The sequence below is a fragment of the Branchiostoma lanceolatum genome, chromosome 9, assembly GCF_035083965.1.
Source record: "Branchiostoma lanceolatum isolate klBraLanc5 chromosome 9, klBraLanc5.hap2, whole genome shotgun sequence".
NCBI classification, from domain to species: domain Eukaryota; kingdom Metazoa; phylum Chordata; class Leptocardii; order Amphioxiformes; family Branchiostomatidae; genus Branchiostoma; species Branchiostoma lanceolatum.
The window spans coordinates 1,264,480-1,289,576 of NC_089730.1; the positions used below are offsets into that span (position 1 = coordinate 1,264,480).

General features: G+C 41.6%; 1 protein-coding gene across 3 annotated transcripts in view; it reads left to right on the forward strand.

The window, feature by feature from the left end:
• Positions 1–8,090: 8,090 nt before the first annotated feature.
• LOC136441708 (cilia- and flagella-associated protein 157-like) overlaps positions 8,091–25,097 on the forward strand; it is a 30,620-nt gene continuing 13,613 nt past the window's right edge. Inside the window, exons 1-10 of one of the 3 annotated variants that reach the window (XM_066438142.1) lie at positions 8,091–8,213; positions 8,303–8,633; positions 10,271–10,420; positions 11,144–11,265; positions 12,026–12,179; positions 13,354–13,621; positions 15,323–15,493; positions 17,236–17,346; positions 18,548–18,759; positions 20,933–21,143. In XM_066438142.1, the coding sequence (XP_066294239.1) occupies positions 8,464–8,633; positions 10,271–10,420; positions 11,144–11,265; positions 12,026–12,179; positions 13,354–13,621; positions 15,323–15,493; positions 17,236–17,346; positions 18,548–18,759; positions 20,933–21,143 (1,569 nt within the window). In that variant the 5' untranslated portion in view covers positions 8,091–8,213; positions 8,303–8,463. Of the gene's footprint in view, positions 8,634–10,270; positions 10,421–11,143; positions 11,266–12,025; positions 12,180–13,353; positions 13,622–15,322; positions 15,494–17,235; positions 17,347–18,547; positions 18,760–20,932; positions 21,144–25,097 lie in introns of all 3 variants that reach the window. The other 2 variants (XM_066438140.1, XM_066438143.1) reach the window with 2 other exon arrangements.

Here is a 25,097-nt window from a genome sequence, read left to right on the forward strand (position 1 = left end):
CACTCTCTAAACATTTCCTGGAGTTGACACATGATTTTGGACTTGAACAGATTGTGGATAAGCCAACTCGTCTCAACAACATCCTCGATCTTTTCTTAACCAATAACTCCTCTCTTGTTGAAACTTGCTCTCTGATCCCAGGTATAGGAGATCATGATGGCATCCCAGTTATTACTGTTGATGTTAAACCAAAAAAAGTTAAACAAAAGCCCCGTCGTGTTTCACTTTGGAATAAAGCTGATGAAGCTGCCATAAGAAATGAACTACAGGAATACAGTAACAACTTAACTAAACGAAATATTGACGGATGAGCTTTATAACGAATTTGTGGACAAAATCAAGTCGGTAATGGATAAATATGTCCCATCCAAAACTATAAGCAATAATAATTCTTCACCTTGGATTAACAGTAAGGTCAGGTAAATACATAGGAAAAACAGCGAGCCTACAACTCCTATCGTAAAAACCCAACTACCGAGTGTTTGAATAAATTCCGAACCCTTCGGAAACAAGCAAAAAAGACAACTAGACAAAACTACCGCAAATATGTAAATTCTATTTGCTCTGACTCCCCCAAGAAGTTTTGGTCGCACATTACATATTTAAAACAGGATGTAACAGGGATCCCTGGCCTTAAACAGAAAGGAAAGCTAGAAACGAATAACAGAAACAAAGCTAATATCTTAAACACTCAATTTAGTTCTGTCTTTACACAAGAGGAGGAGCAGATGCCCAATGAATCTCCCCCGTAGTACTATTCCCATTATGCCTGACTTTTCCATTAATGTTAACGGAGTTACCAAGCTCCTGAAAGATCTGAATCCACATAAAGCAGGTGGGCCGGACGGCCTACCAGCAGGGATTCTAAAACTAGCAGCTACAGAGTTAGCCCCAGCTCTGACCATTATTTGTCAGAAATCACTTGAAACTGGCAAAATCTCTTCTCCATGGTTACACGCCAACATCACTCCCATCTTTAAAAAAGGAGACAGGACTGACCCGTCTAATTACCGTCCCGTTTCTCTTACTTGTGTGTGTAGTAAGGTCATGGAACATATAGTGCAGTCACAGATGATGGATCATTTCGACAAATACTCTATATTAACTGATAAGCAGCATGGGTTCAGGAAAAAGCGTTCATGTGAATCCAAGCTTATTGTAACGACAAATGACTTAGCCCTCTTTACCTCAGTTCCTGTAGACAAGGCTGCCGATATAATCCTACAACGTCTAAAGGAGGACGACACCCTACCTCAACGTTCCAAACTTACTCCCAAACAATTGGTGGACCTTTTGAAAGTTTGTTTGAACTGCACCTATTTTGTGTACGATGGGATCTTTTACCAGCAAATCCATGGAGCTGCATTGGGATCACCAGTCTCCCCCATTGTATGCAATTTGTATTTAGAACATTTCGAACAAGTCGCCATCAGCTCTGCCCCCCACCCCCCTGTGTGGTGGTACAGATACGTGGATGACACCCATACCAAACTTAGGAAAGAGTACGCACATGAGTTCACGGAACACCTGAATAGCCTTGACCCTGACATTAAGTTCACATTTGAGTCTGTAAACCTACTCACACTGATCAATATCTTAACTTCCAATCCGACCACCCACTGGACCATAAACTGGGTGTTATACGGACCCTCTTCCACAGGGCGGAAACAATCATAACTGACCCCAAAGATTTAGAGGAGGAGAAAGTTCACATCACACATGCGTTGAAGAAGTGCGGGTATCTCACATGGGCAGTAGATAAGGCCACTAGACCGAAACCTCCACGGCAAATTTACTCCGAACAGTGCCAAAGTAAACACACCAACAGAGGCATTGTAGTAGTACTACCTTATGTGAAAGGTCTGTCCGAAGGACTTAGGAGAATTTTCAATGCACATGGGATAAGGACATGCTTTAAACCAACAAGAACCTTGCGCAGCCTCCTAGTCTCCCCCAAGGATAAGATACCTAAGGGAGGCAAGTGCGGAGTTGTTTACCATATACCTTGCCAAGGTCAAAACATCAAAGGGCCTTGTAAGGAAACCTACGTTGGGGAAACTGAAAGATCACTAAAGACGGTTCAACGAGCACAAACGCCCAAGCACCATCTCCTCAGAAGTCTCACAGCACTTACACATAGAATCCCCTGGACATTCAGTTTCACTGGATAAAGTTAAAATTCTGGACACTGAGTCTGACTTCGTTGCAAGAGGCATCAAGGAAGCCATTTACATCAGGGCCCTACGACCATCCCTCAACAGAGACGGCGGGCGCTACAGACTTTCCAATACTTACGATCCACTACTCACGGAGTCACGTGTGCTATCTGCATAACGTGACGTCACCCCAGCGGTGGATGGATCATTCCTTGAAAAAGACCGATGTCGTACGGTCGAAAATTTGGGTAAGTCCAATTTTTTGTGTTGGAAATTACAGTTTAAACTCGTTTAAGGACTTAGCCCATTCTCTAGATTCTAAATCGCAAACAGACATGATTATAACCGACTTTGCAAAGGCTTTTGACAAAGTACCACATAACCGCTTACTCCTAAAACTTCAGAATTATGGAATTAGGGGTAAGACACTGCACTGGATCTCAAGCTTTCTCAAGAGTCGTAAACAAAGAGTGGTAGTTGGGGGGGAGAATTCAGAGTGGGTGGATGTAGTCTCCGGAGTGCCCCAGGGCACTGTACTTGAGGGGTAGGGGGAAAACCCTGTATAGGTACCCGTACCCGTATACCTGTATTGGTATACCGGTATACCCCATTTGGGGCCCCAACAAGCCAGGAAACACGCTATGACGGCCGCCATATGGGGCATCCAGAACGGCTGTTTATTTACGGTCTCCACATTGATATACAGTTAGACACAAACAGTTGACTATACTCGGTCAGAAAATAGCTGAACAATCATATTTTACGATCTTTTGATTTCTATGAAGGACGGAGGTTTGGAATATACGGAATTTGCGAAGTTGCTTAGTTTGTACGGAGCGACTGTCAGAACGTGCGAGCACCGATCTCGGAGACCTTTCAAGTAAACCCGTTCTGAAACCTACAGGAAACGCCTCACGCTAAAGATTGCAGAGCATAACCTCCTTGGACCGAGCAATGCATTTTCAGACAAATCACGCTAAATGGCCGTAATCTTTGTGTCGCAATAAGTGGTTACTTTCCGTCTAAGCGGCTAATTCGCACATGTGCCATGGCAGACCTTCCGTGCATCGAGAACGGCATTTCATGTAGGTTTTACGCAGGTTAACTGGCAGCTCCAGCCAAACAGATCATGAGTATTGTATCTGAATATAATGAAGAGCGGGAAGATTGATAGTTTTGGTGTTTTTTCTATTTCTTTTCAGAGCGGGTTTTAGTTGAAAAGTCTCCGAGATCGGTGCTCGCACGTTCCACAGTGCTCGGGGAGGTCGGATATAAGAGTAATATCAAGCCAAAACACCCTTCGTTAGTCGCCACGGCTAGTCTTATTGGTAACGGAATAGTACCAGATTTCTGTCGTTTTTTCACTGCAGCTTTTACCGATGTTGAACCCGATACAGATCCAGAAATCAGACCAAATCAATGGAGTTCGCCCGTTACTTTCCCGATAGCCTTCGTATATATTACCGACGAATGTCGGGCATGTGTCGGTTTTCACGCAAGAGGTCACTCGCGGTCATGATGTGTGTCAGGTCCCGATTATTACGATATTGTAGCAATATCTCGTCGGACGAGTTAGACATTTTTTTTTCCATTCTTTTCTAATTATCGTAAATTTTCCTTGATGTATTTTCGTCAAAAGGCAAACCAGGTCATTGTATGATTACTGTGTTGGTAGATAATTTTGTTTGGGGTCCTTTTTTTTAAAACTACGCCGCTATTGTTATTCGTGGATAGCTGACCGCTACATTATGCTGTATATAGCTAGATCTCATGTATTCCATATTCGTCTTTTCAGATTCGTGACAACCGGCGTGCTAGTTATACCGGCCGTGCTTGAGGATGGGGACGGACTTTCCGGACAGATCGATTCATCTTAATGAAAAGACATTTGTTCATTAATTTATTCCTTTTGTTCCCGTTCAGTTTGCTTTCGTATTGATTTGTTTCGGTGTTGGTTTTTTCCAACTGTTTGTTTCATGTCACTAACACTAACACCTGACGTTCCCAGGAACTAACAAGTTCGGAAAGCTAACAGGAACTCACATAAAATTTTCACGGATTATATTTTATTAACAAAATAACAGTAATCAAAGCATTGAACTTGAAGCTGGTCCACAGGAGTTCGAGCATCGAGACGGATTAACCACCATCGGCTGCATTTTTCCGGACCACGGTAATTTGATACGCAATTTGATGCAACTTGACGAACAAGAGAAGAAATACTGAAATAATATGATAATGTAAATTGCTGAAAGAAATCAGGAAATACAATCAAACTACGAAATGAAAGTTGCAAACATTAAAAGAGATAACGAACTTTGTCGATGCAGCTCAGTTGTCCAGCATCCGAAACTTTCGTCTTGCCCGTATACATTTCTTGTCACCGACGGCAAACGAAGGACTACTGAGAAACGAATGACTACTGAGAAGAAACGTATTGCCTTAATTTAGTACTCCTAGATGGTAACCGGGGTGTTATGATGGTTATATCAATAAGGTTTTTTCAAACATTGCATTACTTTAACTGAATCTCGCACTGGATAAGCGCCTTTATTTGTAACGTTCAAAAACATGCTGCGACTTGACTAGTGACTATGGACTGACTATGGGATTCGGAATTATATTGTCAATTTATTTTCATTTAACGAATATGATTATGGAATATTGAAATATTCCTCCCAGTCTTACTGGTGATTCTTGCCACAGTTAAGCCAATTGCAAGCACTAAGTAGCGCAAAAATCAGCGCATATTTCCGCGCAAAGTGCAGCGATTTGGGCCATTAAAAGTTGACGGCTCCACGAAAAATTAAAAAAGAACGTTTGTTCACAAACTGTTGGGATGTTTTCTAGTTTCAATAAAAATGCATCGCTTTTGTTTCCAATTGTAAGTACATGTAACAACCATTTTTTTTTCTTTTCCAGTGTCCCAACTAGGCTAGGAAAGATATATGATGATGGCTCACGTGCTTTGTTAGCGTTGGCAAAGACGCCGTCAGAACAAAACGACGAGTCAACTAGTAGAAGTGCAAGGACAACACCCAGAGACCGGAGGCCTTCATCAAGGAAGTAGATAGAGATGGATGTAAAAAAAAATTAAGAATAACAAAACATCAAACATGGTAATATAAACATAACATCATAAAAGATAAAAATAAATTAAAGTAATGTTGACTGTAACAGTGAAAAATAAAACATAGAAATGAATCGATGGGCTCGAACCTGTAAATCTTGCCTGGGCAGAATTGATGGACAACAACACTACCAGGTGAGCTATCAGCGCTATTCAAAATTACGCTCGTTAGATCGTGTATATGATATGAGCACTTATCGTCTGTTAAAAAATCGCGTCAATTGTTCATATCATCACTTTGTTAGCGAACGACGACCAACTGATATTTATTAATGAAACGAAATGTGTGACATGTTAAAATAGAATTGAACAAAACAAACAGAAACAAGTAACGTTCGACCGTAGAACAATGCAAGTATATTCATTACGGACTGCAGCTGTGGAACCTACTCTCCAAGCAGAGCTAGGGTTTCGAAACCCTAGCTCTGCTTGGAGAGTAGTGGAACCCAACGTGATGGGCCGTTTGTATTAATGTGGTTTGAAGGTATTTTTACCTCGCCGCAATATTTAGCTCACCGCGATACGCCGCTTGCGTTTGCGAACAAATGGCTGCCGTACGGCGCCGCGAGCTGTAGGTTCGATTCCGGGTTTATACTTCCGCGTCCTTTAAATGAATTTCCTTGGTTATTGAGAACTTATCGATGTTTCCTCGTTTATAATATCTTAACTATGCTTCCCAAGTTCCCATACTTGCCGATTACAGAATTCTACAGAAATATCGTTCCTTTTGATATATTTTTTTTGCCGGTTGTAATAAAAGCTTTATTGACAAAACAAACAGTACAGCGAGTTCGGCACGTTCTACTACAAACTACGTACAAACTAAGTCTTTTAACTAAGCAATAAAAGTTAACATCCGTAAATATCAAATATGGTGCTGGAGAACAGCTGATCGATTATCGTCTGAAGTTTCCTTTTTATTAAGCTGCGTGCCGCGACGATCATGTGCTTGTCTCTCGGCTGTCAATCATGCAGTGTCCATAGTAACCAGTACCGCGGCTACCCGTCAATCAACGCCGTTGCCATAGTTTCATCCAAGCCGGGGAGTCCCCTCGCCGTGTTTGTTACTTGTTGCCTTGACGACCGGCATCGGAAGTCTGTGGGAAAAAGAAACGACGTATTACCGACAAATTTGTCGGGAAACATGGGTTTCTTATCAGGAATTTCGAGACCATCGAAAAATCACCGTGTGTATGTCGGGAAATGTACATCGACCGATGCAACACCGATGGTGCTCCGACCAGCCTATTAAAAATCCGGAGGGCAACTGTTAACGTTTCCCGATACATTCCCAGAGAATTGTGACTATGTGTTCCCGACATGTTTCCAGTGTATACCCGAGCACTGTGTACGAACTTCGCAAATTCCATATTTTACAAACCTCCATCCTTCATAGAAATCAAAAGATCGTAAAATATGATTGTTCAGCTTTTTTCTGACCTAGTATAGTCAACTGTTTGTGTCTTCTATCAATGTGGAGACCTTAAAAAAAACAGCCGTTCTGGGTGCCCCATATGGCGGCCGTCATAGCGTGTTTCCTGGCTTGTTGGGGCCCCAAATGGGGTATACCTGTATACCCATACGGGTACCTATACGGGTACGGGTACCTATACAGGGTTTTCCCCTTACCCGTACTTGAGTCCACTACTGTTCCTGGTATACATCAACGATTTGGCTGATAACCTTAATTCTAACATCCGGCTCTTTGCCGACGACTGTGTCATTTATAGAGAGATAAATAGTGATAGAGACCACACTCTTTTACAAGAGGACATTAATACATTAGACACTTGGCAAAACAAGTGGCAGATGAAATTACACCCGGATAAATGTTTTGTTATGCGTTATACTCACAAACGAAAACCCAAACATTATGATTACAAATTAGGAAGTCATGTCCTAGTCGAGACTAACAACCACAAATACTTAGGGGTCACGCTTAATAACCAGCTCTCCTGGTCCCAACATATTAAACATACTACTTGTAAGGCAAATAGATCACTAGGTTTTGTGAAACGTAATCTCTATAACTGCTCTAAAGCAGTTAAGATGAATGCATACACAAGCCTTGTAAGGCCTCACCTAGGGTACTCCAGTGCTGCCTGGGACCCTCACCACAAAGAGCATATTTCTAAGCTAGAATCCGTCCCGAAAAGAGCGGCTAGATATAGTCACAAACTCATATTACACTTATGATAGTACTACTAAACTTTGGGGTGGGATACTTTAAAGGATAGAAGGACAGCTAGTAGACTTACAGTTCTGCAAAAGGCAAGACACCATACGGATAGCCCTACCAGTCGAAGCTTATCTGTCACCTGCACCGCGCCAATCGCGACACTCAAATCAAAATTCATATAAGAGTCTACCATTTCACAAAGACTGTTATAGATACTCATTACCCTCGCACTGTTAACGTTAGAGACTGGAATTCATTGCCTCAAGAAGTCACGGAGATAGCTGACCCTCCCAAGTTCAAGGAGGTGTACGTGCACCTCAGAGGACAATAAAAGCGCAGCGCACTCCCCTGGGCGCTTTACCCCAACAAGAGGGGTGTTGCCCAGTACCAAATCAAGATACCAAATCAAGAAGAACCATTTCATCCCCACCATAATGAGGTCGCATGGCCAGTTTTTTTAGAAGCTCTTGTTTGCGATTTGTCGCCTTCGCGGGCGGACAAGGGGGAAAATTTTTCATGGGGGGCAATTTTTCACGATCACCAAGCAATAGGGGGGCAGAAATCAGGGTGACGACCACGCACTTTCGGCAGATTTTAATTCCGACCCGAAACCTTATCTGTCAAGATTTGCGGTTATCACAGAGTCCGCTAGAAGGCGCTGTCATCCCCGCGCGGAGCATGCTGGAAAAACTACTGACGTAACACGTAACAACCACCCCTAACAACAAGAGAGCCAGCTGTAACAGAAGTAAGTCATTAGTAACGGGAGACACCGTGGCTTTACAACTAAACTTGTCCTACACTAGATTTTCTTACACGCGGTATTGTTTCTTACAGAGAATACTAAGGCAAGTCGTCGTTGTCGACATGTAACTGTGGTGGTCTTGTGAACCCAGAACGCGACCTCGTTGCATGCTCCCCACCCCGGCCCCTTGCGTTTTCACTGGAAACGTCTCTGCACGTTTCACAAACTACTGTGAACGAGATAAACAACAAACATGCCGCCGAAGAAGAAAGGAAAGGGGAAGAAGGGGAAGAAGAGTGCGAAGGGGAGCGCCAAGGGCTCCAAGTCGGGGGCCAAGCCGACGTCAGCCGGACAAGAGCTAAATGAACTGAGCAAAGAGTTTTTCCTGATTCAGGTTAGAGACTTGGAAAACAGACTTGGACGGTAAGCGACATATCTTCTTTTTTTCTACTCGACATTGGAATATATTATTCACAAAAGTTGTAGATGTTGATTCTTCGTGTGTCATACTAGTACTTTACACATAAAAGGGTCACAAATATTTCAGATATATATTGGGAAAAGTAGGAAACCATTGTGAGGGGGGTACTGATATATATTTGTATGCCAAAAAAATTATGTGCGTCAAGGACAGGATAGAGATCGTTATCTTACAGAATGCGTGATTCTACTGGTACTAGTAGTGATCAAGACCTTCATGTACTGCCACAATTACCAAGTACCCATCTTGGCATTCTCGAGTCAAATACAGACGCACACACCTACGCAAAATATAACCTTGGCTTCAGACAAACGTACATGTGTATGCAAAGATATGATTTAGGTCAGAAAACAGCCATCATAAGTGACTATAATCTGAAATGCCAGTACTAGTATAACTTTATAAATATTACAATGCCTAATGTAATCAAAGTCTCTACTGGCAGAACCACTGATTGTAATTGCACAGACAGAGACTCTAATCGCAATCTCTACCTGTAGAATCACTGATAATACAATCAGCGAGATTGCAATATCTCTTGACGAGCTATATGATATCCTGATTCTGATCTCTGCCGGTAGATTCATTGATTCTTCTAGATCACAGTCTCTACCCTCTTACAAAACACACACGCATGCATCTAATTTCTAAATGCTGTTGTTGCAATCCCTGTTTTACAATTCTGTTATTGCGCTAGATCGCAATATCTCTTGACAAGATATACTCTGATTGTGATCTCTACTGATAGAATCGTTGATTCTGCCAGATCACAATCTCTATCCTCTCACAAAACACACACCGTGGCTAAGGTTGGCCAAAAAATTGTTACTAGTACTCAAGCAACAGGAGAAAATTTTGAAACAGACGTTTCATCAGACAGCATCCGCTGTCTTTCGTCAGTGACTAAAGTCAAGATAGGACTGGAGAACCAGGTTTTGTACCAAAACTCTCAATAGATATGTCTGAATGAGGTTAAGACAATTTATGATGTCTTGACGTAGTCTTCAAAAGAAGGTCAATTCAAGACAAGGTTGTATGCTACTAGTAATAGTTTAATTAGCTACTGTTGTTTTAGTACAGTAACTAAGTGTTGTTTGTCCGGGGGTGGGGGGTGGTAGTATTTGGGATAATGCACTACCCACCACCCCCTAGCCTGAGTGCCAGCCTTTTTAGCTTCCGTACGCTACCCAGCGGAGCTTGGGTAGCGCAGCGGAGCTAGGGTAGCGTACGGAAGCTAAAAAGGCTGGCACTCAGGCTAGGGGGGTGTTGGGTATTGCATTATCCCAAGTGCCTGAAAGTTCATCTTGTAGACCCCCTTTCCTGTTGAGGTTGGGATTGTACGTCCTCTCATATATTGCTTCTCTTCTTGCTAGACCTATTCAGAGTTTTGGTATTAAACCTGGTTTCCCAGTCTTATCTTTAGTCACTGACGAAAGACAGCGGATGCTGTCTGAAACGTCTGACTCAAATCTTATCCAGTTGCTTGAGTAACTATTTTTGGGGTATCTTACTACCTGGATGTCTAACCTTCATCAACGCATGCTAAGGTTGTTTTTCGGTGTTGTAACCTGATCTGTAGGTACCAGACCAAGTGTGATGAGCTGGACATCTCCAATGATGAGTTCAAGTCGCAGTACGAGCAGATGTCTGAAGACAAGAAGGAGATAGTTTCCTTCCTGAAGAAGACGCTGGAACAGCGCAATGATGAGATCGCTGACCTAAATGACAGGTATCAAATATGAATCAAATACTTCCACCTCTTCAAAAGGGGCCATCCCCAGTCTATTTGGGGTTTCAATTTGAGGCTGCATACCCTGAAGTCTAGCGACCGTCTCTTCCAGAAAATACTTCTTAGAATATCACACTCTAGCTTTAAGCTTAGAAGGACCAAGTTTCAGTTTCTTTAACCTTTCAAATTTTAGCAAATCCTTTGGGAAAAAAGTATTGGGCATTTTCACATGGGATCACCTACTTCTTTTCACACAGAAATGACTGATATTGTCCAAAAGAGAAAAAAAATCTTTTACTTACAATAATCCCCTTTCCAGACTCTGGTTCAATCTTCTTGACTCTAGACTTATGAAAGCATCATCTGGCAGGAACGTGAGTCATGTCGTAAAACATTTCATTTGTAAAAGTTACTAAAAACATCTTTTATGGCCCAACCCTCATTTTTGTCCAATTCACATTAGGTTGTGCTCTTGTGAGTGCAGATTTTGCAATGACACCGGAGTTTGAGTCACGTTTTTGTGTGTGTAAATGCACAGAGTCGACTACGAGTCAACTCAGTTACTAGTATTCAATGCTCAGGTCTGAAGGGTCAATGACATATGAAAGTCAGTGAGGGCACCAAGAAAAATTGATCCTTGCAGACAAACATGATAAGTAAGATGATTGAAATTGTTGCAAACCAGTCCCAACATGAATATCAACCAGGTCTTGTGTCTTTCAGGTTGGTTGGGTTACAGCAGGCAAAGGACCAGGAGAAGGACACATATGAGCAGCAGCTGGCCACACTCCGAACTGAGTTTCAGGAGACCAAAGACCAGCTGACATCGGAAAACATGATACTCGGTGGGGAAGGAGTTGTGTCTATCACTTAAAAAGTAACTTTGTGCATGGTCAGAGAAAGTGCTAGTACACAAGTGATTGGAAACTGTGCATGCATAACAACTCAGACAGCGTGTAAAATGTGTTAATCGTCATGTCAGAAAACCATTACATCAACTCATACATGTATAATCTACGTAAACTTTATTTTTCATATTAGCCCTTGTCCTGCTGACGTTTTTTTTACGCAATTTATTTCATTAATTTGATTTCTTAATCAGGCCACTTTTCCTTTCTGCACTGCGGTGGCATTGTTACTACTGCATTCGTTTCGTTTCACTGCGGTGTGATGCGTTCAGCTGAAAAATACCCCCAACCCGTACTGTGATCTACGGGACCCACATACAGGCTCTTTATATATATAGAGAACAGGACATGGGTTAATTGATGAGAAACAGTTAGAATATGTCTGCCGTAAGGGTAACTACAGTATATTAATAGGCAAAGTTTTGAGGCTGTGGAACTGTAGTGTGTGTTTGTGTGTGTGTGTGTGTGTGTGTGTGTGTGTGTGCGTGCGTTTGAATGTGTGTGTGTGTGTGTTTGAATGTGTGTGTGTGTTTGAGAATGTGTGTGTGTGTTTGAGAATGTGTGTGTGTTTGAATGTGTGTGTGTGTGTGTGTGTGTGTGTGTGTGTCTGTGCGCTTGAATGTGCATGTGTGTGTCATGTGTGTGTCGTGTGTGTGTTCATGCAGTTGCTGACCGAGGCACAAATCCTCTCGCTCAGGTGGTAAACTAGCCTCCCTTGAAGAGTTCAAAGTTCAGAAGGAAGACCTGATGGCCAAGTTTGCGCAAATGGAGGATAACCTACAGCACCAGAAGGAGGACCATGAGGAGCAGATGTACCAGCTGGAGAGGAAAGCTGTGGTGGACAAGGATAGGTAATTCTCATTAAACACCTTATGGTTAAAGGGATGGATGGTATCTTTTAAAACCTTTATCTAACCAATTTTTAAGAGTTCAAGGGAGGAGGTCAGGGGTCTTTTTGACTTAACATAGAAAAATAGAACAAAAAAGTTGTTTACAAAGATAACGTTACATTCGATATTCCATGATCATATTTGGAATATGAAAATAAGTCAACAATATATTAATATCATTTCATATTCAGTAATCATAGTCAGTCCATAGTCACTCGTTCGTTGCAACATATTTTTGAATGTTACTACTGAGGGTGCTGTTCTCAAATTTGGTGTCAAACTATTCCACCTGAGTACCTGAGTAGGAGATAGACCTTCTAAAGTTTTATACTTATCTACGGACCATTGGTACATACAGTAGGTTAGACTCACTTTGTCGTGTTGCTCTAGTTGCCCTGTGCCTCCAGCAAGTGAACATATCTCTCACCTATATCTGTATACAATAGTTTTGAGATTGCTTTGAGACAACAATTTTTGGGAGGCAACCAAGGAGGCTAGAGAAACCCTCGTCAGAAAACTAATGGTCTCCAAGACAAGAATAAATATGTCACGGTTTGGATGCTTAATACTATGGACATAAAAATCTCTTTATTTCAAAGTCCGAACGCATACGACGAACGGACACTAAGTTAGGCCATTCAAACTTTAAATGGCTGATCCCATTTGCAATTACAGTAATCAAAAGGCTATTGACTATTAATGAAACGACCAAAGATGGTTATTATATAAGAAAATGGAATTTTACCCACCCCCAGTTCAATTACGAGACGTCCTCAGCGAAGTGAAACGTACTTCTTACATTATGACACCATTAAGTACAACATTTTCTTATTATTTCCAACAATGATATTCAAATGTTGCCATATACTGTACATCATGCTCCTTTAGTGATGGTAGTGATACATATGAGGCGAGTAGAACAGTATCCTGGCTGCCGGGATGGAACCTGGGCGCGCCAGCACACAGACCGCACACGCTAACCACTAGGCTAAAAGGTTTGGACCAGTTAGACTGGTCAGTTGGTGGCGCTTGAATCCCACTGTTATACAGTAGTGCTGTTTGCCACTTAACACTGTTATACTGTAACAGTTATGAGTTACTGTGTTCAGCTTAATTTGTTCTCACATCCGTGCAGGTTAAAGAAGGAGATGGTTATGAAGGTCAACCAGGTCGCGGCGGAGTTTCGTAAAGTCTCCAACAAACAGATGGCGGAGACCACCAAGCGAACCATACGGGAAAATGTCTCCATCAACGCTCAGCTGTCCAAGATGTCGGACAAGACCCTGGACTTGATTGCGGAGAATGACGAGTTGAGGGCGAAAGAGAAGGATCAGCGCCAGAGAATCGAGATGTTGGAAGCCACCGAGAAAGAGCTTGCAAAGAAAAACCATTCCAACCAGAAGGTGATTTATGTCAATGTTATTTGCAAATGGCTGTCACACTTAAATACTTAATATGGAAACTAGATGCTTACATTTGTAAGTAAATGCAGATATTTCCTCCTAAAATCATCTAATTTGTATCATTATATTTGGGACAAAATTAGTCATAACCCGGCTTTCTACTCACTTCAGTATCAATTCATTTTGGGTTAGGAGTCCTAACCTTTTCCCTGCTGCCTTACTCTGTAACCAACAGAGAATGTGAAGCTAAATGGGTACTTACAGTGTGCTAAAGGTTAATCATGTAGACCGAAGAGAGTTGTTGTAGAACAATGTTTCCAAGTTCTAGAGAGATGTTCCTAATTGTTAAAACAATATGCAGCTGACTAGAAGTTCTAGAATACGATAGTCGTACTCTAGAAGTCACGTTTCCCGTCGGCTCAGCAGACAAATCACATGCCCCTTATCCCGACCCTAATCATTCCTCCCCTATTGCCCTTTGACCCTTTATTCCTACCCCCTGTGAACTCATTCGTAGCTTCTCCTTCCTTGGTACGGTCACATTCCCGCCCAACCCTCTCCATGACTTATCCCAGAACAACTGGAGCCTAAGGCGTTATCATGTTATCTAATAGTATGCTTTAGTTCCTTTTGTCTTGACCTGAATGTTGACACCTTCAACTCCCCTGTAGAATGTGGTTTCAAGTGCACCTTATAATCTCTCACTTGGTTATCACTACGATGGTGTCTTAGACTGTACCTCAGATATGTTACTCATCCATTGCTTATGTTCTTGTTTTCGTAGTCGTAGTTTCCGGCTGACTTTTTCAACATCGATTACCGTATGATGATGGGCTTATTGTGACTTGGTCATTTAGGAGTTACTTAGGAGTCAGGATGCGTTAAACATCCACTGGACAGAGCCTCTGTTTAACCGACCAGCTTGACATTGGCTAAATACGTTTGGCAAATCAGGGTAAAACGGTCGCCACCTTGCAGCATGACTTCTAAGTGAACAGGAGGACCTTGTATTATGCTCATGTATACCGGTAAGAATGTATAAGATATGGAAACAACACGTGTAATACAAGTTTTGTTCTGTTTTTAAGTTCAGGAGCCAATAAATGCCCGACCGTACTAAGTGATGGTGAGCTCACTACCCTAATTGTGTGTATGTTGTCTGTGAAATAGATGGGAAACTTAGTTTTCTTCGGAGCTTGCAGAGAAGAGAACTCAATTGTCCTGTCAAGAGAGAAGAGACTAAATCAGCAAAATCAAAGTCCCTCTTGTATATTAAGTATAGAATACAACAAGTACCAGCTCAACTCAAGGTAGGGCTGGGACCGGGGATTTATGTGGAGTAGACCATGTTGTATGTTAAATAGAACACACGTTTCAATGTGAAATGCGCCAGAATGCAAGAAACTTTGGAATCCTCAAACAAAATATTCTAACAACAGCAATTCCAACATCCGAATCAGGTATTTGACTTTTCGACAGTAGGGCACATGGCACACGTAGAGCTCGTTCAAATTATTTGATGGAAGCATGATTGTGCAATACAATTACAAAGCCTCTGGGGTACTGTAAAATACAGACCAGTCGGGAACAAACGATCGTTAGCCTGGCCCAGGTATGACATAATTATATTCATAAGATATACATGTACATTATTTGTACTGTATCATGGCCTTAAACTAAAGGTCCCTTGCTGTTCTTTAGATCATTCGCATGCTGACAGAGAAGGCGAAGCAGACGGAAGCCATCCTGGCGGAGATGGAAGTCCGGGAACAGGAGGTTCAGGACATTGACGCAGAAATCAGCCTGTTACGCAGCCAGAACGAGGCCATGTCACAGGAGCTGCAGAAAATCAGCGCAGAGATAGAACAGAAGGTGAGGTAGGGCAGAGGGTGGAGTGTTATACATGCAATGTTGATTATTACAAAATGTAACAAGAGTTCCACGACCTCATATCTCCATGAACAATTCTATTCATGCAAATGACTAACACATTTGCATAATATATGCTTGGTCATAAACAGCTTTATCTAACTTACACATGTTGCAATATTGACAGTCCTATAATTTTCCAACTAGATGAATTATGGTGTTTTTGCATTAATTATGCAAATTAGGAAGTTAGGGTTAGGTTATTAATTTGGTATCTGTTGATGCTCCATTTCCATAAACTACGTATGTTACATATATTTGAGTCTGATAATGGAAAACACTGCAAATATAGATTTTCCTCATTAGCTATGCAAATTAAGTCACAATTAGCATGATTTACACTTCATTATATATATCTCTGTCTAAGCTACCTGCATACTAAGTATCATATTGACAGTCCTATAATTTTCTAATTAGATGAGATATGGCGCGTTTGCATTAATTATGCAAATTAGGAAATATATTTGCATTATCGGTATCTGTTGATGATCCACTTTCCATAAACTACATACGCTACATGTATTTGAGTCTGATAATGGAAAAAACTGCAAATATAGATTTTCCTCATTAGCTATGCAAATTAAGTCCAATTAGCATAATTTGCACTTCATTGTGTATATCTCCATCTAAGCTACCTGCATACTAAATATCATGGAAATTCGTCGTTCCTTTCTTCAGTTATTCTCCTTAGAAGATTTTCACAAAAATGCCCCTGCAGTTCCAGAGGAAGCTGCTAGGGGGTCCAAACCTACACCACTTCTTAATTACATCACAAGCTATCTGCCACCCAAAAATAAAGACCACAGCACGTCCAGGTCAAAAGATACAAAAACGGAAGTTCTGCTGCAGTACCAAGGTCACATACCAGGGGGCCCAAAATCGACCTTGAATTTCGGCTTCACAACACCTACCCACATACCAAATATCATCGTAATCCATCCAGAGGTTCTTGAGTTATGCTGACTACAATAGTCCGGAAACACAAACACACACACACACACACACACACACACACACACAAACACACCAAAAACAATATCTCCATTTTTCATGGAGATAATAACACTAAACCATATCAGGGCTGTCTCCATCTTTGAATTTTTTCCGTCCCACTCATTGTTTGGAAGCCTATGTTTTTTTTTTTAGTTAAATCTTTTTAAAATCTGTCATTTATGAAATACATTTTCAAAAAATTCTGTCATGAAGTTCAGAATTTTTGGACGGATGAGTCCTGCCTGTGATGTAGGCAGTTTTTCTAGTCAATGCTCTAGAATAAGGCCTAATATCTAGATTTTTCAAGGAAAATAATGTGATGCAAATATATGGTAGAATGCCATACTTTGCCCCTATGCTTCCTGTGATTGACCTACCCCCTTGTCTAAGCACTACATGTACAGTATGTACTATTAGTATTGCATTGCTATTGTACAGTATTATGATGTGTTGGAGGTGACTGTTCTATCTGTTTGTAGCCCCCTTGCTGAGTCACTTAAAATTTAGATTTGCTGTCTGTGTAGGCGCTGATGTGTCCATTACTGCAGCAGTATGTGACTATCGCACTATCCCAAATGCAAAACTACTGCGAACAAACACTCAATTTTCTCCTAACAGTGAAATTAGATCACCACAAACTTAAATGTATTTACAGTACTTTTGCTCTAAGCTGTGTTGTGTTTGTTGTCCAGTGTGAGGAGGTGTCTCAGCTCCAGGAGAAGCTGGAAGAGGAGAGGAAGGCCAGGGGGAAACTGGAGCAGCTCATTCAGCACGCAGCACACAGTCTACATAGTACACTAAGTGTAAGTCTCACATATGTAGGTACAGATAAACTGTTGGTGAAAAATACTCAATGTTGGACAGTGGTTGGTAATGGTGTCTTTTGGTTGGTTGCAATGGTTATGGTAAGATTTGGTATTGCCATATTCACAACATTGTTGTATGAAATACAGTAGACTGTTACAGTATACACACAGTCAGGTTTTCAATTATCAAATTATCTGAAAGCCATGGTCTTATATGATTACTTCAACCCAAGAGAGCGAAGTGTCATTTATATGGCTTGTCTGTGTGCTTGTGTACATGTTCCTGCGATTACTAATAGTAATATACACAAATTGTATGTAGTGCTGCCATTATTACCCATCCTCGGTGCTACTTTTTTTCTTTTTGTGGGACTCCATGGAAGTCTGGCAATACAGCATTGGTAAGGGGTCTGTCATCTCTGATTGTCTTGTTTGAACCTACTCACTTGCTATATCAGGAGGTACAATTTTTACCTCCGGGAAATGGTTTGATAATTTCTAGTCACTTGTTATTTTTGACAGTGGTGTGTGTGTGTGCGCTTCTGCAATTGGCATTTGAATTCTATTAACACCAGGAACACTCAGAGGAATGTAGTTCGCAGTTGGCAGAAAGGTCCCAGAAAGGTTGCAGGAGTGGGCTTGAGGTCAGAAGTTTTTCCATGGCATAACAGGAAGTACCGTTGGCTTGACTTCAGGATGTATACTAGAAGTGTAATGAAAACAGCTTGGTTTTGCTGTGATAACACAACTTCAACTTAGATTACCCTCAGATGACCCCGCGAGGGGCAAAGTAGGGGGGGGAGGTCCCAGGCTAAGGCGGGCAGGCCTCCAGCCTGGCACGGTATGACTCAACTGTGGGAGCCATTAAAACCGTGCCAGTCAGGGCGTTCCACTGGGGGATGGTGCGGGGAAAGTATGAATATCTGTATGTATTTGTTCTAACGTTGATTGTTTGATATTTGAGAGTATGGCTCCCCCGGGTGCACCCCTGAGCTGGTTTCAGTAGACAGTTTATTGATGTGGTTGTTGATGTGGTTGTTGACTAGTTATAGAGAAAGGAGAGTCGGATTCGGACCTTTCAGAGAGAAGGGGCCACTGCAGATCATTGAGCATTTGTGTCACGCTGCTAGTCGGCTGGTAGTCATTCAGGGTCATACAGGCGGCCCTGGATAACATCTGATTGGGTGCATCTTTACAGGGTCCAAGTCCAGACGACCCGAAGTGGGAGGAACTGTCCGCCCTACGGGAAAAACGGGACGGAATGTTGGAGCAGCTGCTGATCCTGCTGAACAGTGCGGCCGTGCTGGGCCTGGGGCCGTCCACGGGAGCCTTCGGCAAAACAACAACAGAGGCATGGAAGACCAAAAGTACAGGCTTTCTACCTGCCATGGGCATGGGTCTGACCAAAGGGTGAGTTAATTAACTAAGTGCTTCAATCTTCCCCATGTTCTAGTACAGTAAGTGTATCTCAGTTGGTTAATGTTTGCGGTTTTCACTGCATGTAACCTCGTCCCTGTGAACTTAAAACATCATCTATCTTAATCTGCCCTCCGTAGCTACTATCTTGTTTCAACAGCAAACTAAACACCACTGAAAACTGTTTATTTTCTCCTTACTGCAAAATTAAATCACCACAAACCTAGATGCATTTACAGTATACACATTTGTACATGGTGTGTAGTTTGTTGTTGAGTGTAACACTAGCAGCATGGGAGAGAATGCAATACATGTGTGGAGAGTAATGGTTTCTGAGATACTGACATTGGAATAATAGCCCTTTGGCCTAGGGGTGTTGTTTTACCTTTGAAATCATAAAAGAAGACCTTTTTTGTTGGGACTAAGTTAAGTACCCCATAATAATAGGAAAAACATACTATTAGATAAACCATGCTATCATTGCCTTCATATAGAAATAAAACCCACAATAGCAAATGTAGTACACTGTACCTTTAACTGCCCTTATAGTTGATTTGGCATTAGTGGTTCAGTATGTATAGAAACTTGGCACAAAAGGTTTGGAAAGTTTACTTTGGTTGATCATTTTCCGTTGTTTCTTGATCAATTTCAATGCATTATATGTTGTAGGAAAGCTTGTGTAATTTCCTTTCCTATGATACCCAACTCATTATAATTGCAATCTCATGGAGCGAGCACCAGGCCTGCTTACACTAGCGGGTTGTAGAAAAAAAGTGCCCAAATTTCCCTGCTAGTGTCAAACACTCAGCTCAGCACCAAACCCATTTTTGGTGGTGTTCTCTGCATTGTGAATGGAACAGTGTTATAGGAATGTTATGTTCACAGCTACAGATGAGAGTAGATTTATTTCGACTGTTGGAAGGGTAAATGAAAGTGTTGGGGCGAGGAGAACCCTATGCTGACTGTTGCACAGATAGACTGACAGTGTTTGTTGAAGTCAGTGTCATGGTGTGGGGCTGTACAACTGCCAGAGTTAAAACTAGGCTAATCATCCTAGAAGCAACCTCGATGTGTCAATATATAGAGACGCCTTTCTCAAGCCAGTCACATTTCCCAGATTCTTACCTCTGCAATATTCGACTGAGTGCCATTCTGCAAAATGATATTGCACGTCCATACAGAATGAGAGTCATTTCAGACCACCTCCATGAAGGTGTAAGAATATAGAGGACAGAATGGCCTTCCAGCAGCTGAGATCTCAACACAATTGAACACCTCTCAGGGCTCATAATACCGGGTGCATGTGCACCCAGTGCACCTAATTTTGGAGCTGTGCACCTAATTTTTTACTGTGGGTGCACTGGTGCACCCAAATATTTTCGTACGGTTTAATGTGTAAAGGTATCACTGCACACTTGTAGACAGCATATTCTTAACATATAAGTGTAAGAAAATAATAAAATCTTTGTTGTAGTACTTGTTTAAGACTTTGATGTTAGAATTTGAGTTAATTTCAATTTTGAAAGCTTCAAAACTGCTTGCCGAGATCGCATGCCAAACGCGCATGGACTTCCTGGTCCGGCTTGCAACACTGGACAAGAGAACGCTGACTTCCTCTCGTTCCCGGGCTCTTCACAAGTCACATGATCAAAACATGACGTCCTTTGTTTTGGGAATTTCCGACACTTTCTGTGATAACTTTGGGGACGAAAAAATGTTAAATTCGTATATTTCCTTCACGCAATTTTTTTGTTTGGATGAAGACTAACCTTGGCTTTCATATTGATGTGTTTTGTTGATTCAAGTTTCATATTACCCTCGTACATGTGCTACCATCCGAAGAAAAAATACTGAATTGAGCGATTGAGCTTCAGTTGGGTATTTTTGTGCAACCAGCTCGCATAAGCAGGTCTGATGCTTGTACCATTAATTTAGAACCATAAAAAGTTTGGTTTCATGGGAAAGAAAATCACACATTGTCAAGCTTTTCAATGATATATAAATCATTGAAATTGATCAAGAAACAACGGAGATATGATCCAGCAAAGTTAAGTTTCCAAACTTTTTGTGTCAAGTGTATATTATGTACTCCATTTCCTTACTGTTACTGCTGCCTTCTTTAATGATTTTGCAAATAGATATTCATAATTTCCCTCCATGTGTGTAGTTCCATCACCCTGGGCCCTGTGTCTGGTGCAACAGACTCAGTAGCTCACTACAGACTGGGTGACCTGGGACTGGTCCCCAGACAGAAGGACACCATCTCCTTAGTCGGACAGAAGGTGGGGGGGCTGTCCAGAACCACCCGACTGGCACCAATCAGCAGGTCATCCATGAGACCAAAGTCTGTGGGGGTGCAGACTGTCAGTTCACCAAAGGTGAGATAAAAAATACTGACACTTTAAAAAACATTCTTTAGGTTCATTGGCCAAGAGAATAAACAAGTCATAGAAAATATTTCCTTTCATGTTCGGGGGTTTGGGAAAGATAATCACATGTCAAGGCCCGACAGGTAATCTTATCAGATTTCTGTTTCATCTGTTTCTGCATTATTTTTTGATGGTCATGCCATGTCGCAAGACATTATGATATTATTATTATCATATTAGGATTTGGAATAGGTATGGTGATATTTCAAAGGCATCATGTTGAATGTTCTGCTTCATTGATTCCTTGGTAACAGTCATTAGCCAGCTTTCAAAGGTTTAAAATTGGTTCCTCAGGATTGCCAAGTTGGAAATGGAGATAAAAAGGACTTCTCTTTAATCTTTGTATGCTGCAAGGAACCTACCTGTAACTTCCAAAATCTTTTAACAGCTGATGGCTGGTTGCATTTTTAATGACGGATTTTCACATGGTAAATGTCATAGTTATGCGCACAGTAAACTATTTGACCTTCTGCAACAAAAAAGGGGAGTATTAGGACGCTATACATCTGATGATGAATCCAGATGCAGAGACAGTTGTTTTTAAGGTTGTTTATACAATTTGAAAATCATAAAATTGAAGACCATATGGTAATTTAAACCAATAGAACTTTCACTCAGACCACTCAGGATTGCTCCATGAAACAAAGTTAGTGAACTGAGCTTTAGAAGGGCCTTGTATTTGTGTCAGGGACTATACCTTGATTTGACTTTTTATTATCTTCGCCGAGTACTTGTACTCGGAGAAGATTATGTTTTCGGTTGAAAAATCTGTTGGGTGGGTCTGAATGTATGTCAGGAGCATAACTCAAGAAAGTTTCAATGAATCTTTATGATTTTTGGTAGGTGTGAAGTGGTTGTGCAAAGGAAGGTCAAGTTCGAAAATGGTTCACCTTGCGTTTTTCAACAGTACTGCAGCGGCCTTTGCATTTTTTTGTGTTTGTATGTAGGCAAAAAAAGTGACGGAAACGTTGATGGATCTTCATGATTTTTTTGCAGGTGTGTAGATGTTGTGGAAACGGGGGTCAAGTTCAAAAATGGTTCTCCTGGTATTTTCCGTCGGTACTGCAGCGGGCTTTGTGTGGATGTGTATTTGTATGTCGCCAGCATAACTCGAGAAGCTGTTGATGGATCAGTATGATATTTAGTGGATGGGTAGGGTTTACAGAAAGGAAGGTCAATTTCGATAATGGGCCTTCTAGCGAGTACCTAAGGTACTGCAGCGGAGCTTCAAAATTTAGGGGCATATTTTCTGAAAGTGCTATGGTCATGATTTTTGTGTGGTAGATAGTTCATGCCACAGAAAGTAAGTTCTGTAAATTTTGGCCCCCTAGCGGCTTGTTAAGAACTGCAGTGGGTGTTTTTGTTTTGACATTCGGACATGAATAACTTGAGAAGGGGTCGACGGATCGTCGTGATGTTTGGTATGTAGAGAGCTCAGATGGTGCTTTACATTATCAATGACTAATTATGCAAATCAGGAGCTAATTTGCATAATTAGTAAGGAAAGTTTGTTAACCCACTGCATTTCAATGGGACATGGGACAGTGTCAGGTCATGTAAACAAATGGCCTTGCATAAACGTACACGGTTGGCGACATAACGAAATGGGGACAAAATACATGTAGATAGCCTGACTAAAAACACCTAAAAACGCGACAGATTTATTCTATTCATATGTATTGACTGTACTATTTCATCATCACTTTCAACTTTCAACACTGCAATATCGAACCTTTGTGGCCCATATAATATCAACATACTCATATTTTTCATGACCAGTTATAACATATATCAGAACACTCTACACATATACTAGTCCTGTACCACCAAATGATTTTAAACCCTATCTAGACTGGACTCATTCGCCCAATCACAACTTCCAAATGGTATGGTGCATGATCCAATTTGCAGGGGGTGATAAGCACGTAAATATTAATCACTCTCCATGATAAGCCTTGATTATTTGGCGAAGATAATGTGTTCGTGGAACTCTAGTTGCTTATAAAGTTAAGATTTCTTTTCATAGAATTATTCCTATATACTGCATACTTGTTTTATGCATTCTATAACGATGAAGCTGTCCCGTAATCGAGGGACTTCGCCTTGCAAAACAAAAATTGTACATCCGATGTCCGAGTACCTTAGGGATGAATGCCTTCAGAATTTCTTACGTGTATCATATGAACAATATAGGAACTAAAAGCCTCTGATTTAAGAAAAGCCCAAAGTTCTTGCACCTATTGCAGCTACATGTTGAGCTGTAGGTAAGATTAGTACAGATACAGAAAGTATTTCCCTTTTCACCTACAGAGAAGTAAAAAAAAACTATTCAGCATAAAACAACTACAGTAGAATCTGCTTAGTTGCATTATTAACTGATTTGTCAATGTATTTTATGCAATAACTAGAGTTCGGCGATCCCATACCTTCGCCAACTGGCGTTAACTTGAGTCTATCTCAATCATGTAGTCCTCCGCTACAGTGCAGACGGCGTCTCACATGTTAGGTATGGGGATTGATATCGGGTGTAAGTGGGACGTTTCTGCACTGACGGAGTCTCGATCTTCTAGTATGTCCTATCATATTGGAATCAAAGAGTGGGCGGGCGGGCGGGCAAGCTGGCGATAGTTTCCACGCCATATGTTTCCCTGTCTGCCCTCTGCCTAACTGTCGAACCCCTCCCCACCCCACCCCACCCCACCCCTTCCTCTTTCTGGTATCTTTGATGCTATCCTTCCCGCTTCCTTCGCCCTTGCTCCGAACGTGCGACTTCTGTCCTGTGCTCGTGTACGTGTGTTCTTCTCGCTTATAAGAGCACATGGCATTCCTAATTATCACCTGTCTGGTTTCACCTGTTCTTAAATGGATTGGTTACGCCATCTGCATTTCCGCGGGAACTACATGATTAAAATAAGAGTCTATCTCAATCATGTAGTCCTCCGCTACAGTGCAGACGGCGTCTCACATGTTAGGTATGGGGATTGATATCGGGTGTAAGTGGGACGTTTCTGCACCTCCTCCGTCTCTCTTCTTCACCTATGCCCCTTCTTTACGTGACACCCCAACCCCCCTTTCATTACCCCCAAACCTTAACCTTGCATCCCCATCACTACATCATATCATCCCCTTTTCTTTCGTATATCCCCAAGTTATTTTGCACCCCATACCTTACTTTCCCAAACCTCTCCTCTCTCTCTTAATCTCCCAAACCTTTCTCCCTTTCCGCCCTCGTATGGGGGCCTGCATACTATTACGTAGACCATAATCCGCCGTTTTAATTTTCCGTAGAGCGTTGCCGACCACTCCACATCAACGTATGGCGTAATCTAGGTAGTCTGCGCTGAACGTTATTGGCCACTTCAATTCTACGTAACGCGTAGAGGCTACTTGGAATTTAGAGTAACACGCAGTTGATGAATTGTGCGTAAACCGTTGTCAAACTTTTCCGAAATTTGTCCTAAGTCAGTCACAAACGAGAGTCATGTCCGCAGTCTGTTTTATTTTGCTATCCTTGTACACAATAGAACAATCCACTGAACTTGTTCCCAAAATCTTGTGCAATAGCAAGGCACATACAAGGGAATGATCCCACAGTGCCCAGGACATGAGATTATCTTTAATTTCCAAGTAGATGTAGCGGTCGCGCTTGTTTTGAACGAAGTTGACGAGGTTTTCACGGTACATTGTGTACGCTTTACAAAATATGACCGTTATACCTGTTACACTTCCTGGTTATGTTGTCCGTCGAAAAAAATTTAGGGTGATCACTAACTGGCCGTCTTGAAACGTCTTGCATAAATGATAGTTTGAGACTTAGTCTTTAAACCTCAGTAACTACAAGGCACTACCGGGCCTTCCGAGGTTTCTCTTGGCGAGGCTATAAGTCCCCAATCCTGCTCTCCA